We start from the raw sequence: 14553 nt of genomic DNA, 5'->3' as shown, positions 1-14553 counted from the left end.
GACTTTTTGTCCCACCAGGCAGGTGCTGCTCAGGTAAATATGAAAACTAAACTGGCTTAATCAAGAGGTAGCCTAAGTCCATCAGGTCTTATTTCAACTAGTGAATAGAAAATAAATACACAAACAACATGGGCTATGCAACATAAATGTTTAAAATAATTAGGCCCAACTGCTAACTTCAATATTGAAACCGCAAACTGAATAAACAATGTATTTATAAGATAGTTATGAGAGCTCAGGTGGTGGATGGTGAACCGCGGTGTGAAGTCCACGCCACGTGGCGGCGGTAGAGAAACATTTCTGTGTTTCATAACCGCCATTAAAGCACAAGAAGAAGGAGGGGGGAGGGAGGACCAGTAGAAGAAGTAGTGGGAGTGTAAAGATGGTCGCCAGTGGAGCCATGTCAAGTTTAGACCGAATGAGAGGCTTGTGTGTTTTATATCCATCGTTTTATTTTAGGAACATCCGTGAATTAACATGTTTGTTGGTCGTGGTCTGCGTGTTGACGAGCCAGTCTCTGGCCGACGACCAGGAGTTTATGGAGGATTTTCTGAAGCGGGAATATTCTCTGGCCAAGCCGTACCGAGGTGGGTGAACTGTCAGCCCGAGGTGACTGTGTGTTAACGGAGATAATGAGCCAGAGCCCGGACTAAGAGGCATTAACAGACAACAGCAACTCGTCCGGTGGTACATGAAGCTCTCACGCTGTGTATTTGTATTAATTAGCGATTTAATAATTAACCCGGAGGAACTTTGGACCTCTCGGCACTTGTCGTTCTACATCTGAGCTAATGTCACAAGACGTGATGGCTGCTGCCTGGCTGCCACACTGGGAACTGTTAGGTAGTCAGGGGAATTAATAACCTACAGCTGACGTTACTTTAACCGGTTTAAAGGGATAGTTCAACATGTTGGAAATTCGCCCATTGCCATAATCCCTATAGTCATAGGGGATACATTCATTACCTTTAATTATCAGTGCATGTTGTTTTGAGATCTGCGGGGCAGAGATGTGAGCTGCTCAGCGACCACAATGAAGGTGAATGGTACAGGTCCACTGTCCCTCATCAATCAATGGGAGAATTTGCTAGAATTTGCTAAAATGTTGAACTATCCCTTTAAGTAGTGTTGTAGTCAAGACCACCTGACCCGAGAGACAGAGCCAAGACCGAGGAGGGCGAGACCAAGTCCAAGACCAAATCAGTGCAAGACTATTTTCAAGACCATTGCTGTATTCAGCACCAGTCCTCATAATAATCATGTGGCTTGATTATATTTACATTATTCCTCCTCAGCTAAGAAGAAAAGATCATTTCATATAAAATCTAAACCATATTTAATTGAAACAGTTGAAGTTTGGATTGAACGGAAGAACACAGTGTAGAACACTGACACTGGTGCAACCAAGTTTTCAGATGGTTACACAAGCAGATACTTAATTACCTTGAAGTTATTGAATTACATGATATAAAGCAAAGTGAGTGACAGAGAGACATTTGCTGTTTTAAAAAAAGATGTCACTGCAGCTGTGGTCTTCTCATAATTCCCAAGTGTGGTCTTTATACAGTAGGCTACAACACTACAACAGTCTTGAGTACTAAAACACAACGAGTTGGTACCAACAACAGGTCCAACTGGTCCGGCTAAGGACTGACTCAGCTTCAGTCTGAGTCACGTTTCATCAGTATGATGCTTTATTAAAGGTACATTGTGTAGGAATTCCTCCCATCTAGCGTTGCGGTTGTATATCGCTGCATTCACACGAAATTGGTCAGATGGCAGACGGACGGCAGCCGCTGCACGTAACGGCATAAACAAGCCTCTATGTAAACAAGTGGTCCGTCAGCACGAGGCAAAACAATACACGTGACAATATGTTGTCATGGCGATGTGGTATTGTTTACCTGACCCACGTTTTACCGGCTTTCTCTGGACTTCTGTGACTAAAATGACATCTGGTTTGTTACCGACGGCCGTCTGCCCGACTGCAGGTGAATGCAGCATCAGTGTAACGCTCCATTCCTCCTCACTGCGTTACCACGGTGACTTTTCACAGACGCCACCTCGACCAGAGCCGACAGCTCCGGTGTCTCCGCTGAGTTTCCGTGGTTTCCTACCGTCACGCTGCCACTGAACGTAAAAACATGGCGACACCACATGGCAGCCAGCACCGAGCTTACCCGCTCCATGTAGATATGAATGATATGAACGGCTAATTCAGAGCTGAAAGGAACACTTCAGTTTGTTGATGGGGGGGATTACTGATTAATGAAAAACAGACTTTTGAACCAAATAATCGATTTTCGTGAACAGATAATAGGAGAAGTCACACAATGTCCCTTTTAAAGAAAACTGCTGAATTGTGGTTTCTATCTCCAGTTTCTACAAACCATCAAATAATGACCCCTCCCTGATCACTAACAGGAGTGTGTATGTAAAATGTAATGTTTCTCATACTGTTTCATAACGAAAAACACAAAAATAACTTAGTAGAGCAGTCACCAAGACCATTTTTTTAAATCAATACATCCATTGGCTATTTTACTGATCAGTCAATAAGTCTAGAAAATAATTTTCTAATATCACACACTGACACACTGACCTGGCCGGTCAGTCCAGACTAAACCCAGAGTCTGTCTGACCTAAACATTGTTTGCTCAGATACATTTTTGCAGTGTTAAGTTGTTTTCATCACCACTACATGGACAAAACATGTTGAAAACCTCTCCCTGCTTATTAACGGACACTTACAGTACAAATGAAGTCATCCTTCACATGTTTCTGACCGATGCACCGAAAACAATAATCATCACAAAATAACACTGGTTCAACAAGACAGGAAGTCAAACACCAACCGGCTCTAGAGATGGGGACTTTAGCATCTATCCTTATTGATCCAGCTCAGTTACCAATTCTTCATCATTACCCAGTTTTGTTTTATTTTGTAATTTTTTTGAAGTAATCATTTTAAAATAAATTCAAGTCACAGTTGTCTTAACTAGTCTCTCAGTTCAAAACAGTCTGCCACATTGTGAGGTTAGTGGTGAACTAAGATAATAAGTTTGACTGGTTTACAGTGGGACTCAACCAGAGTTGTGTGGTTTTAAAGTGGCCATATCTAATAATTGATGTTAAAGCAGAAGTCAGCGATCCGGTCGTTTTGGCTAACTTCTTGTCAACCGATGGAGTTAGCAGCCCACGCCCTCGTCATGGATCTATTGGTCCTCGTCCCTATGTCACCACATTCACACGCATCCCTTGGCTGCACACACAGAGAGGACCGCCCCTTTATGCCGTTCTCTCTCCTCATTGGATAAAGGTTGTAGGATACAAGGAAAGTTTTCTCCTTGGCTTACAGCAGAGCAGAGTGACTGACAGACCCGTGTTTCAGACCAAACACTCTATATAAGTGATTGCTGTCGGAAGATATAACTATTTAAGACTTAACAAACATTCCGCTTACTTCTGCTTTAATAATATGAACAAGTATTTGATTGAGACTGGGTGTTGTGTGTGCTAAATTTCTGTTCACTCTTATACTGTTTTTTGTAAGCACCGTAGTATCCTGTTCTGCTGCTCCCCTCTCTCACAATGTTAAAGGGTAACACTAGTACACACTATTAAGCATTAGTTAAGCATTAATAAATACTGAATTCTTCATTTATAACGCATGAATACTTATTAGTAGGTAGTTTATACAGTTAGTGCTTATCAATGATGAGTAAAACATTTTTAACTGTGTTTATAAACTACATAGTAATGAGTATTCATGTGCTATAAATGATGAATTCAGTATTTAATGCTTAACTAATGCTTAATAGTATGTACTTACAATAAAGTGTCTTGAAATGACTGTATATACAGATGTACTTAACAGGTACTGTTGTCTTTTCTTTTTTGCAGGTTTGGGCTTCTCTAGTTCTTCACAGTGGGATCTGATGGGCACTGCCATGGTTACCCCTGACCACGTGAGGCTGACTCCAGACCTGCAGAGCAGACAGGGAGCAGTGTGGAGTCGAATTGTGAGTGTTGCCACTATCTGTTAAAAACCTTCACACGCCCCCAAACCCCTCAGAGACCAGTCGATCCCGTTACTCAGCTCAGTGGACTGACATGTTGCATTCAGCACGGTGCCAGACTAACCTGTCTGTCTTCATTTCTGTTGCCTTCTAGCCATTCTACCTGCGCGACTGGGAGCTCAAAGTGCACTTTAAAATCCACGGCCAGGGAAAGAAGAATTTCAATGGGGATGGGCTGGCCCTCTGGTTAACCAGAGATCGCATGCAGAATGGTAGGAGACCTGCTTTTGATGACTGCGAAAATATCAGAATAGACCCACTTTTTCAGGATGATATACAAGCCCAGTATTAAGATTTGCTTCATTGGTTCTTGGTGCTCAAAAGGGAAGCAAGCACTGATCCACTATACACAGCAAAAGTGTAAAAAGTTAGAAAACCTTTTTTTTTTATGGAGACGGGCAATAACATACAAATTTAGAAACATACAATGTAACACCACTGACAAAAACACAAACAAAAACAGAACAAAACGAAGCAGGACCAAACAGGAAAAAAAAAGTGCTTAAAAAGAAAAAAAAGCATGTAAACATACATACATTTAATCAAACGTAATTTTTTCCAATCTTTTGTTATGCTTTTCTACCTTGTCTTGATTTGTTGCGATTCGTTTTTCCAAAAGAATTTGGCCTTTTTCCTTATTCCTCCTTTTTGATTGGGCCTTAAATATAAATATGTTCCCCAAAAGAATAAGTATCAAACACCCCCAACATAATATTTAGCGATAATTCAAAATGAATGGGTCTCAGCCAATTTAGAATATCTAACCACAATCTGACTACATATGGACAATAAAAAAACAAATGTAGCTGATCCTCCACTTCATCATTGCTAAATGTACATAATGGAGAGTGGTCAGTAAAATATTAAGTTGTGAATATTGATCAAACTTTTTTCCGTTGCTGTCAGCTGTTAGCAGGTATTTCCTGTACAGTATTTTCTTGACCAGTGGAAAAGGGGCTAAACAGTTTGTTGTGGACTTGTCTCATAACCCCCATGTCTCTGTGCAGGTCCTGTGTTTGGCAACATGAACCAGTTCACTGGACTTGGAATATTTGTGGACACTTACCCCAATACAGACAAGACCCATGATGTGAGTGACGAGTGATTCATGGCTGTGGTGCTGCACTGTTGGTATTCCTCTATATTTAAATAAACTATCAGCGTTGTTGTCCCCAAAGTTGATCCTGTTTGTGCTGGTTTTCTTGGATGGTGCCAAGTGTGACTGACAAAACTTAACTTTAATTTTTAAATGTCAAGCCCTGGGAAAAACCACCAGATATAATCGGCCCTGCTCTTGAGAAAATTGATTTTGTCTTTGTCATTGCAGAATAAGAGTTCTCTTGCACACTCACCAACTCCATTTCTGATTGAGACATTTGTCTGTGCATTGCGCCAGTGTGTGAGAGGGGCGGGGCAGAGCTCTCACACACTTGGCAGCACTGCCACAGACACTGACAGGCTGCTGTGAGACAATAGCACAGAGAGCTAAATGTTCCAAAAGTGTGATGAAGTCTTTTTCATGTCAGGACAGACTCTGGTGTTGGTGGCCAGTGTTTTGTAAAGCTCAGTAACGCTCATTTCTTCACATCAAGCCAGAGTTTAACACTTTATCATTTCAACACACTGGGTCCCTACATTGAAAACCATTGAGTACATAACTAGTTAGAACCATAAACTGCTGTTTATTCCAGGAGCTGTCCATCTATGTTCAACTGCTCACCATTACTGTGTCATTTCATCATCATCACTGTTTTTTTCTCTTTGTATTATTTGTGATACTGTCACTGAAACATCAATGTGTTTGTAACTGTAGATAACAGTGTGTGTGTGTGTGTGTGTGTGTTGTGTTTCCCCTGTCTTCCTCACAGAGGACTTTTCCATACATATCTGCGATGCTGGGGAACGGGACTCTGTCTTATGACCATGATCTTGACGGACGGTCCACTGAGCTCGGGGGGTGCACGGCTCTGGTGCGCAACGCAATCTATGACACCTTCCTCCTCATCAGACTCTCCAAACAAAAACTGACGGTATGAAAACATGTTTGTAAAAACTTTCACAATTTGATTCAAATTCTAACAAAGGGTTTCAGACCTTAAACTCAGTACTTTATAGAAGCTCAGTTTATAAACTCTTTACACTAATGCCAGAATGATCTCCAGAGCTTCTGAGTAGAACACTGCATTATCAATCTAATAGCATACATAATATGGTATATTTAGGGCTGGGTATTGCCACTGCTTTCCTGATTTGATTCAGTCAGATTTTTCAAAATGTTTGTCAAATACACAATCCAGCAACTCCAAAACGCTCTTGTGGACAAGTTGTGACCTGCACATTCACCACGCTATGAGATAATAACAGAACATTACCAGACAGACTTGTTTTGGAGGTAAATGCAAAGCCACCGATCCATCTGCATCAAAACAACTGCAGGAACGCGCAAATCCAAGGGCTGGGGCCGATTTTGAGGGGAAGAGTGAGTATTGGGACGCAGCATTAAGTCTTAGTTTCTTTCTCTCTTGCACAGAGGTGTAGTGCTGTTTGTTTAGGTACCAGTGTTCACCTGTGGTGCAAGTGCATAGTCAAGCTGCAGCTCATTTCAAAGGCTATGTAAACACTGTTCCCACAGTGACCAGTTGGAATATATTTACTCACTTCTGTGGAGCAAATGTAGCTTCTAATGTGACAGACAGTCTATGTCTATGTCATGTTTATCACAGATGAAGAAACTGCAAAGACTGCAGCCCTCGAGATTTTACATTTCAACCACATCCTGTCAGTCGGAGTCACAGCTTCCTTCTGAGATGCTTTGATTTGTGATTGTCTGAACCTATTGTTATTGCCAGTGTTCTTCTTCTACTACAACTTTTACCAAAATGTAGCCTGCAGAAACTTTAGTCCACTTAAACTCATTACAAATTATGAAGTCCATCACTCTGTTTTTTTCAAAAACGGTAAAACTTATTTCACCTTTCTTGTACACAATTTTTGCTCAATTGACACCAAATGTGCTACATTGCATCTTCAGACCGTTCTCCACAAAGATGACACCCAGCTTTTTGATATTTGACAAATTGAGCCTACAGTGCATGAAAACGTTTGACTGTAAACAGTACTGTAAACATATACCAGCCAGTTCTTGCTAAATACATTTTCAGTCTTCCTGAAAAAAAGACAATATTTTGGATCTGTGGTTGACGAAGTTTGGCAAATATCAGAATTTTGTCTGAAAAACTGAATTTTCTAGAACATTTTGAATTCTGCTCTCATGGGAACAACTGTAGTCAATGTTAGAGTGGCATTTTTAAACATCAGATGTATTATTTATTATCAGATTTTTGTCTTGATAACAGAATTTTTGACATTTTGACTTTTTTTTTTTTACTACTAACTTTTAGAAGGGCACTTGGAGCCACTGTTGTAGTGGGAGAACTGGGGTGTCAAGTGTGACTTTGTGGTAAAAATCTATGTAGGCCTCCTGGGTCAAGGAAGAAAGAAAGGAAGGAACGATGAAGGTGAAGATGGGAGGAGAGAAGGAAGGGAAAAATGAAGGAAACATAGAAGGAGGGAGGGAGGGAACAGATTGGGTCAAAAAGGAAGGAAGAAGTAAGGACAAAGGGAAGGAAGGAAGGAAGGAAGGAAGGAAGGAAGGAAGGAAGGAAGGAAGGAAGGAAGGAAGGAAGGAAGGAAGGGGAAAATATTGTGGAAAGAAGGAAGGGAAAAAGCAAGGAAAGAAAAGTGGAGGAAGGGAACAGATTCATTCAAGGAAGGAAGAAGAAGGAAGGAAGAAAGGAAGGGGAAAAGGATTGTGGAAAGAAGGAAGGGAAAGATGGAGGGAGGGAACAGATTTGTTGAAGGAAGGAAGAAGAAGGAAGGAAGAAGGGAAAGAAGGGAGGAAAGAAGGAAGGGGGAAGGAAGGAAAGAAAGATGGAGGGATAGGGAACAGATCAGGTCAGTTGGTCAAAAGAGGGAGGAAGAAGAAGTAAGGACGAAGGGAAGGAAGGAAGGGAAAAAGGATTGTGGAAGGAAGGGAGAAAGGAGGGAAAGAATGAAGGATGGAGGAAGGGAACAGTTTGGGTCAGTTTGACCCAGAAGGAGAGCAGGAGGAATGTAAAAATGAATACCTATAAAAGATGAGAAACGACTGATGGCCCTGTCCTGACTGTTCCCTCCAGCTCATGGTGGATGTGGACGGGAAGCAGGAGTGGAAACACTGCACTGAGATCACGGGACTGCGGCTACCTCCAGGCTACTTCTTCGGCGCCTCCTCTGCCACTGGAGACCTGACAGGTACAAAGAATCATCTGTGTGACTCAGTCAGATCAAATCAGCAAAGGGGAAAGTGGGTTAGAGCTTACAAGCGCTGTAAACAAAAAGATTCCAGTAAGAGGGAACATTAGCTCCTCTCTAAAGCTCCAGCAACGTTAGAATGAAACACTGAAATGACACAAGCGTTTTTGTGTTGATTTTTTTGAGTGTTAATTACTCACTCGTGTGTGTGTGTGTGTCTCTCTCTCCAGATAACCATGACATCATCTCCATGAAGTTGTACCAGCTGACGGTGGAGAGGAGCCCGGAGGAACAGGAAGAGGAGGATGTGACCATACCCACGGTGGACAACGTGAGAGCGTTCCAAGGTAGATGGACCAGTCACCTCTCCTCCTGTCCTGATCATTCTCAAAGAGTTGTTACATCAGTTTCATTTTTTTCACTGAGTTTCTCATCAGCTTTTATCCAGTTTTCACAGAATTATAGATATTTAAGTTTCAATTTCTTTTCTAACCATCAGTATACTTTCTTTGAGAGACAGCGTTTTTTTTAAAGCAATTCTCTGACCACATTCACACAGTAACACACATTCACGCCGGGAAGTTTCCCGGTACACACACACTGTGTGATCCACACCTGTTGATGAGGGATCATTTCTGCTGTTGACCTAGAACAGAAACAGCAGTGAGCTGGGAAACGCTCCAGGCCACTTCATTCATTAGCCCGTCCCATCCCATGACCCAGCACAGGGTGGCCTGGGGTGTAATAAGGAGTATGAGAGAGAGTGGGTGGAGCAACTTTTGCAGTTCCTCATGAGTGTGACACAAACCGTTTTAACAGACCGTGTTGGTGCTTTGTTATATTTTGCATCTACAGTAAAGCCTACATGATTATTATTCCTGTTCACTCGAAGCCTCGCACTCAAGAAACTTGAGAATCTGCTTCATCGGCTCCTCAAACCTGTGGCTGCATCAAATTGCAAAATCTTGATTGGTCCATAGAAATGCATGACATCACCATTTCCTGTTTGAGTTTTGCACGTTTTGCACTAGTGAGAAAAAAGCTCAAACAGCTCACAAAAGCCATGGTTCAGTTTGTAATAAGGTTCTGGTGCCACAGTTTCAGGTTCAGTTTACATTGTTTTTTAGCAGAAATATCATCACAACTTAATACACAGATATAGACATAGATATGTGTACAGTGTAATGATCCACCATTTGGAGTTAGAGTGCAAAATGTTTTTGTGTAAAGACTGAACAGAATGAGGCAGTTTGACATCAGGCTCATCACTGTGACAGTGTCAGGTTAAAGGGAAAGTCTAACATTTTGGCAAATTGGCCCATTGCCATAATCCCTATAGTCATATTAGTAGGTTCATTAATTGTCGGAGCAAGCTGTTTTTAGATTGGCGGGGCAGAGACACAAGCTGCTCAGCTAACGCAACCGAGGCATATGGTACTTTTGCCTTTACCTCATCAAACTCATCAAATTCGCAATCCAACAACTCCAAAACACTGTTGTGGAACTACTTGCATCACTCCGCCCAGCAGCCATGTCTGGAATGTAGTTCCGGCTACGCCTTTACCGCTAAAACAACTCTGTCTCGTAACCTTCCATCATTATCTCATAATGTGGTGAATGTGCAGGTCACAATTTGTCCACCAGAGTGTTTGAGAGTTGTTGGATTGTGTATTTGATGAGTTTGATGAGGGAAAGGCGAAAGTACCACGCGCTGTGCAGAGCTCACGTCTCTGCCCTGCCGATCTAAAAACAGCTTGGACTGACGTTTAAAGATAATGAACCTACTCCTAAGACTATAACGATTATGGCAGCAGGCAAATTTGCCAAAATGTTGAACTATCCCTTTAACCTGACACTGTCACAGTGATGAGCCAGATGTCAAACTGCCTCATTCTTTCAGAACTATCGCTTTAAATGCTGGTACAGCCAGAGGGGAGATGTTGTTAGTTTTGATTCATTAGGCAATAAAGGGTTTCAAAGAACATAGCTATTCACTGTCAGATCACTAGTGCCATGACATCTCATTATTTCCCACTAGTGCGTGTTATGTCCATAATGTCTGAGTATAGCTCGTAGCCAGCTGGGTACAGAAAGTCTAGAGAAAAATATGCTCATATGTTAGGAGATGGAGCTTTCTGATGAGAAACTCAGCAGAATGTTTTGTCACATTAACAGAAAACCGATGGTGTAGTTACCTGATTACAGACCACTTACAGATTAGAGACTGTATAAGACAAAAAAACAACAAAATAACTACAAAGATTTGATTTCACAAACTAAGAGAGAACAAAACACATGCTGTAGTCGTAGCAATATGAGTTTTTTTAGGGGAAACAGTTCATCTTGCTCAGCAGTGATACACATGGTGCCATGACCAAACAGTATTTGTTTCAGAGAAAAGAACAGAATCTGATTATTGAGCCTCTGATTATGATCATCAGCCTCCCTCTTTGTGCTGACATTGACTCTCTCGTCCTTCTGCTTCACAGTGGAAGTCCAGGATGAAGGGATGAGCGGAGTCCATTTGTTCTTCACATTCGTCTTCTCCGTCCTGGGCCTGTGCGTGCTGGTCGTGGTCGGCCTGATGCTGTACAGCCGCTGGAAGGAAAACAGACGTAAACGTTTCTATTGATCGCAGCCCCCCCACCCCACCCCCCACCATGTTTCTCAATCAACATACATCACAACAATGCAAAGACTTCCATAGCTTTACTGAAACCATACTATTGAATAGACTGCCAAGAGATGACGAACCGCAGCGACTTGAACAGGCGAAGGAATCATGAACACGGAGCCGGCCGTGAAATCGATTTTTTTTTTTTTTTTTTTTTTTTTTTTAGTATTATGGGATACGAAGCTGCTCAAATCCGATCTGTGTCAACATATGCTCGATGATTTCAAACAAACAAACTGACCCCCCCTCGGAATCCGATGCTGTGTGTAGTTTTACCGACGCCCTCGTGGTACCGGGGCGTAGTTACCTCCCCGCTGCCACCGGGCGCCGCCAGCGAGCAGCTCTGATCTGACTGTTAGCCTGCGGATCGCACCTTTATGATCCAGCGCTTACATCAGCTGCGGACTTTTAAATGTATGTTGTACATCAAAGGAAAGGATTCAGGTCACCAGTGCTGTGTGAAGTGCCTCGCCAAGGGCCGACGCAGACGAGGTCTGGCTTCACGCTGTGGCCCTGTCTGCAGGTTTGAGCTCCGATTTCTTTTTTTTTCTCTCAAACACCTCAATGGTTTGGTTTGACTCACTCTCTCCAGCTCTGTTCATGATAAGTTGGTGTTGTTTCTTCATCCATGTCAGAAATCGCCCCCCCCCCCCAAAAAAAAAAACACCTTCAATCACTATTTTATCAACAGATTCATTTATAATAATGTTGCTTTTGGAATTTAAATCTAGGATGCACTGTGAATCGAGCAGCCATATGCAGGATTTATATCGTTTAATGTGAGTGTGAGTAAACAGAGCCGTGTGTGAATATGAATGCTGTTTACTGTGTACTTGTGTTACCCAAATGTAGCTGTTTTTTTGTTTTTTTTTCTGCCAACATACTAGCGGGTGCCTTTACCCACAGTGTCCAGTGGATGCAGCTCTGTCACATGTCTGTTCCCTCTCATCCTACAGACGACCTGCTACCTACAGCCGGTCAGTGAGCTCACAGAACACACAGTTAACTAGCCTGTAATCATGTGTCTCAACTGTAATGGATATGACAGTCTCCTGGCTTCCTCAGCTAGATATTACAGAATGTCCCTGTCCAGACCTGACGTTAAAGGGATAGTTCAACATTTTGGCAAATTGGCCCATTGCCATAATCCCTTTAGTCTTAGCAGTAGATTTGTTACCTTTAATTGTCGGTGCAAGCTATTTTTAGAACAGCGGAGCAGAGCCGCGAGCTGCTTGGGATTTCTTGGTTTCCCCCATCAAACTCATCAAATACACAATCCAACAACTCCAAAACGCTCTGGTGGACAAGTTGTCCTTCTCTCACTGTGTCATGTGTGTGTGTTTGCTCCAGTGCAGACTGACTCAGAGATGTGACACAGACGTATCTACTGGACACACAGGGTTGTACACACAGGACTTTTTGTCATAGCAGGAGAACCATTGTGTGTTACACTCACATAGCACAAACATTGCAAGTGCTGCTTCCAGGGCTTCTAGTTAAACCACGACTGTGTGACACTGAGCCAGAATGAACAAAAGCAGAACCCTGACACTGAAGCAGCTCCACGTTATTCATCCCTTTTTTATTCATTTTAATTTTCACACCTCAGCTGCTGAACTGTGATTTGTCCAGGTCTCCTCCCTCTGGACCCAGGACCTGTGGTCACTCAAACAAAGTTCCTCTTCATTTGATGGGTTTTCATTCTGCTAAAGAGGAAAATAACAATTCTTATTTCACACACTTTTATTCCTCGTCAAAAAACCCCGGCTTCTGCATTACCCACAATGCAGTTCTCTCACCTCCAGTTGGTAGTGTAGGTGTTAGGATTGTAAATAAACCTCATATTCACAGCAGAAGGGGGGGAAACAAACTGTGCAACCTAAAACAAGAGTTCACACAAGACAACAAGCAGGCTGAAACAGCACCAACACTCAGTCTATTCATGAATTAATTCGACTGTCCCAGGTCATTATAGATACAAAGCAGCAGCTCTGTAACGGGGCAGGACAGATTAGCACTGATTAACAAACCTTTTAGTGAATCAAGTAGCACCCACTTCCTTGTTAGAGTGAGACGTCTGTAGGAGTGTGAACTATCAGGGAGATTTTAATGTGTTTGCATCCTGTCATAGCTGAATCAATCAGTAGTTATTATCATTAGCCATAATTAAAAAAAACCACTGTGTCACTACTCTGTTAACTGCATCTTGATGTTTGAAAAGTTTACTGTTATTTCTCTTCTTTACTTGTCTGAGTAGGGTTTTTTTTTGTTCTTTACTAAATGTCAGGGTGTTTCCTTCTTCATCGTTAAATTCATGAGCCTGTAGTTAATTATTTAAATGTTAATGTCGAACAAATTCTGATTTTAATTTGCTAATCCAAATCTTTTGTCTGAAGAAACTGAAAAAAATGAAGTGAAGAACATGTGTTCTTCTTGCTCCTGTGTCTTGATTTTTTTTTTCTAAATAAAAGTTTCTACGTGATTTAGCTAACGTGATAATGGATTTTTCTCCTCTACTTCTTTTTTTTTTGTTAAATTAATGCATCATGATGTTAAAACCCACGTTTTCCTTGCAATTTCTATTTCACAGATGAATCTTAAAGAAATAGTTGACCAAAAAATAAAATTCAGTCATTACTGTCTCAACCTCATGCTGATGAATACTCCGGAGTAGTTTTTTATTCCTCAAAGCGCATCTGGAGACCCGGGAGGCCGGTTCCTATAATCCAACGTAAACTTTATATGAGATTAATAGGGCCTGACACAAAAACATCCATAAAACTACACAAAAACCATTTAATATTCCTCCACACTGCTCGTCCACTGCAATCCAAGTGTCCTGAAGGGAGATAGTCCAGAGTTTACTCAGAACGATGTAATTTAGGACATTTTTACAGCCTAAACAGTCCTGTATTGAATTTGCCTGGTGCGCGCTCTCACGATGCACGCTGATGTGACCAGGCTTGCCTAAATTGCGTCGTTTCGGGTAAACTCTGGACTACAGTATATCCCTTCAGGACACTTGGATTGCAGCGGACAAAGAGTATGGAGGAACAACAAATTTTTTTTGTGTAGTTTTATGGAAGTTTTTGTGTCGGGCACTATTACTCTCATATAAAGTTTTCGTTGGACTACAAACCCCCCTTCCGGGTCTCCAGATGCACTTTGAGGAAAACGACTCCGGAGTATTCATCAGCATGAGCATTTTTTGGTGAACTATTCCTTTAAGTATCAACACCTCATGGACACAGTCTACAAACACCAGTAACAGTCTGGCAACTGGTGCCCGGAAGACAGACATCAGCATTACACTTGTTACTCCAGGCCCCTCCCCCTAGTTTTACACCCAACTTAAAACTACTTAAGTAGTTTGACTGTCACTAAGATTTCATTCTGTTTTTATTCCAAACAGTCCCCTGTCTATCTCAGGCTATAGCTAGTGTAAAACACAGATAACATGTTATGTATTTATGCACAGCACTTTGGTAAACTCAGGTGGGTTAAATG

The 14553-nt window shown here is 41.9% G+C and overlaps 1 protein-coding gene across 1 annotated transcript; it reads left to right on the top strand.

Moving 5' to 3' along the window:
- Window positions 1-376: 376 nt before the first annotated feature.
- lman2lb (lectin, mannose-binding 2-like b) lies at window positions 377-12222 on the top strand. The gene is made up of 8 exons (XM_083979101.1): window positions 377-587; window positions 3904-4022; window positions 4174-4291; window positions 5087-5169; window positions 5948-6109; window positions 8258-8372; window positions 8603-8719; window positions 10862-12222. The coding sequence occupies exons 1-8, from the start codon at window positions 383-385 to the stop codon at window positions 11002-11004; spliced, it is 1062 nt and encodes a 353-aa protein (XP_083835227.1). The 5' UTR covers window positions 377-382; the 3' UTR covers window positions 11005-12222.
- The last annotated feature ends 2331 nt before the right edge of the window (window positions 12223-14553 follow it).

Source organism: Trachurus trachurus (assembly GCF_905171665.1).
Source record: "Trachurus trachurus genome assembly, chromosome: 9".
In the NCBI taxonomy this organism is placed as follows: domain Eukaryota; kingdom Metazoa; phylum Chordata; class Actinopteri; order Carangiformes; family Carangidae; genus Trachurus; species Trachurus trachurus.
Note: the sequence above shows the minus strand (reverse complement) of the source record. Positions and strands in the feature narration are given on the sequence as shown.

Excerpts from the sequence above, each read along its gene's own strand:
- lman2lb (XM_083979101.1), top strand. The coding sequence starts at position 383 with ATGGTCGCCAGTGGAGCCATGTCAAGTTTAGACCGAATGAGAGGCTTG. Across the intron at positions 4,023-4,173 it reads GAGCAGTGTGGAGTCGAATT|CCATTCTACCTGCGCGACTG; the intron begins GTGAGTGTTGCC and ends GTTGCCTTCTAG. Across the intron at positions 8,373-8,602 it reads TGCCACTGGAGACCTGACAG|ATAACCATGACATCATCTCC; the intron begins GTACAAAGAATC and ends CTCTCTCTCCAG.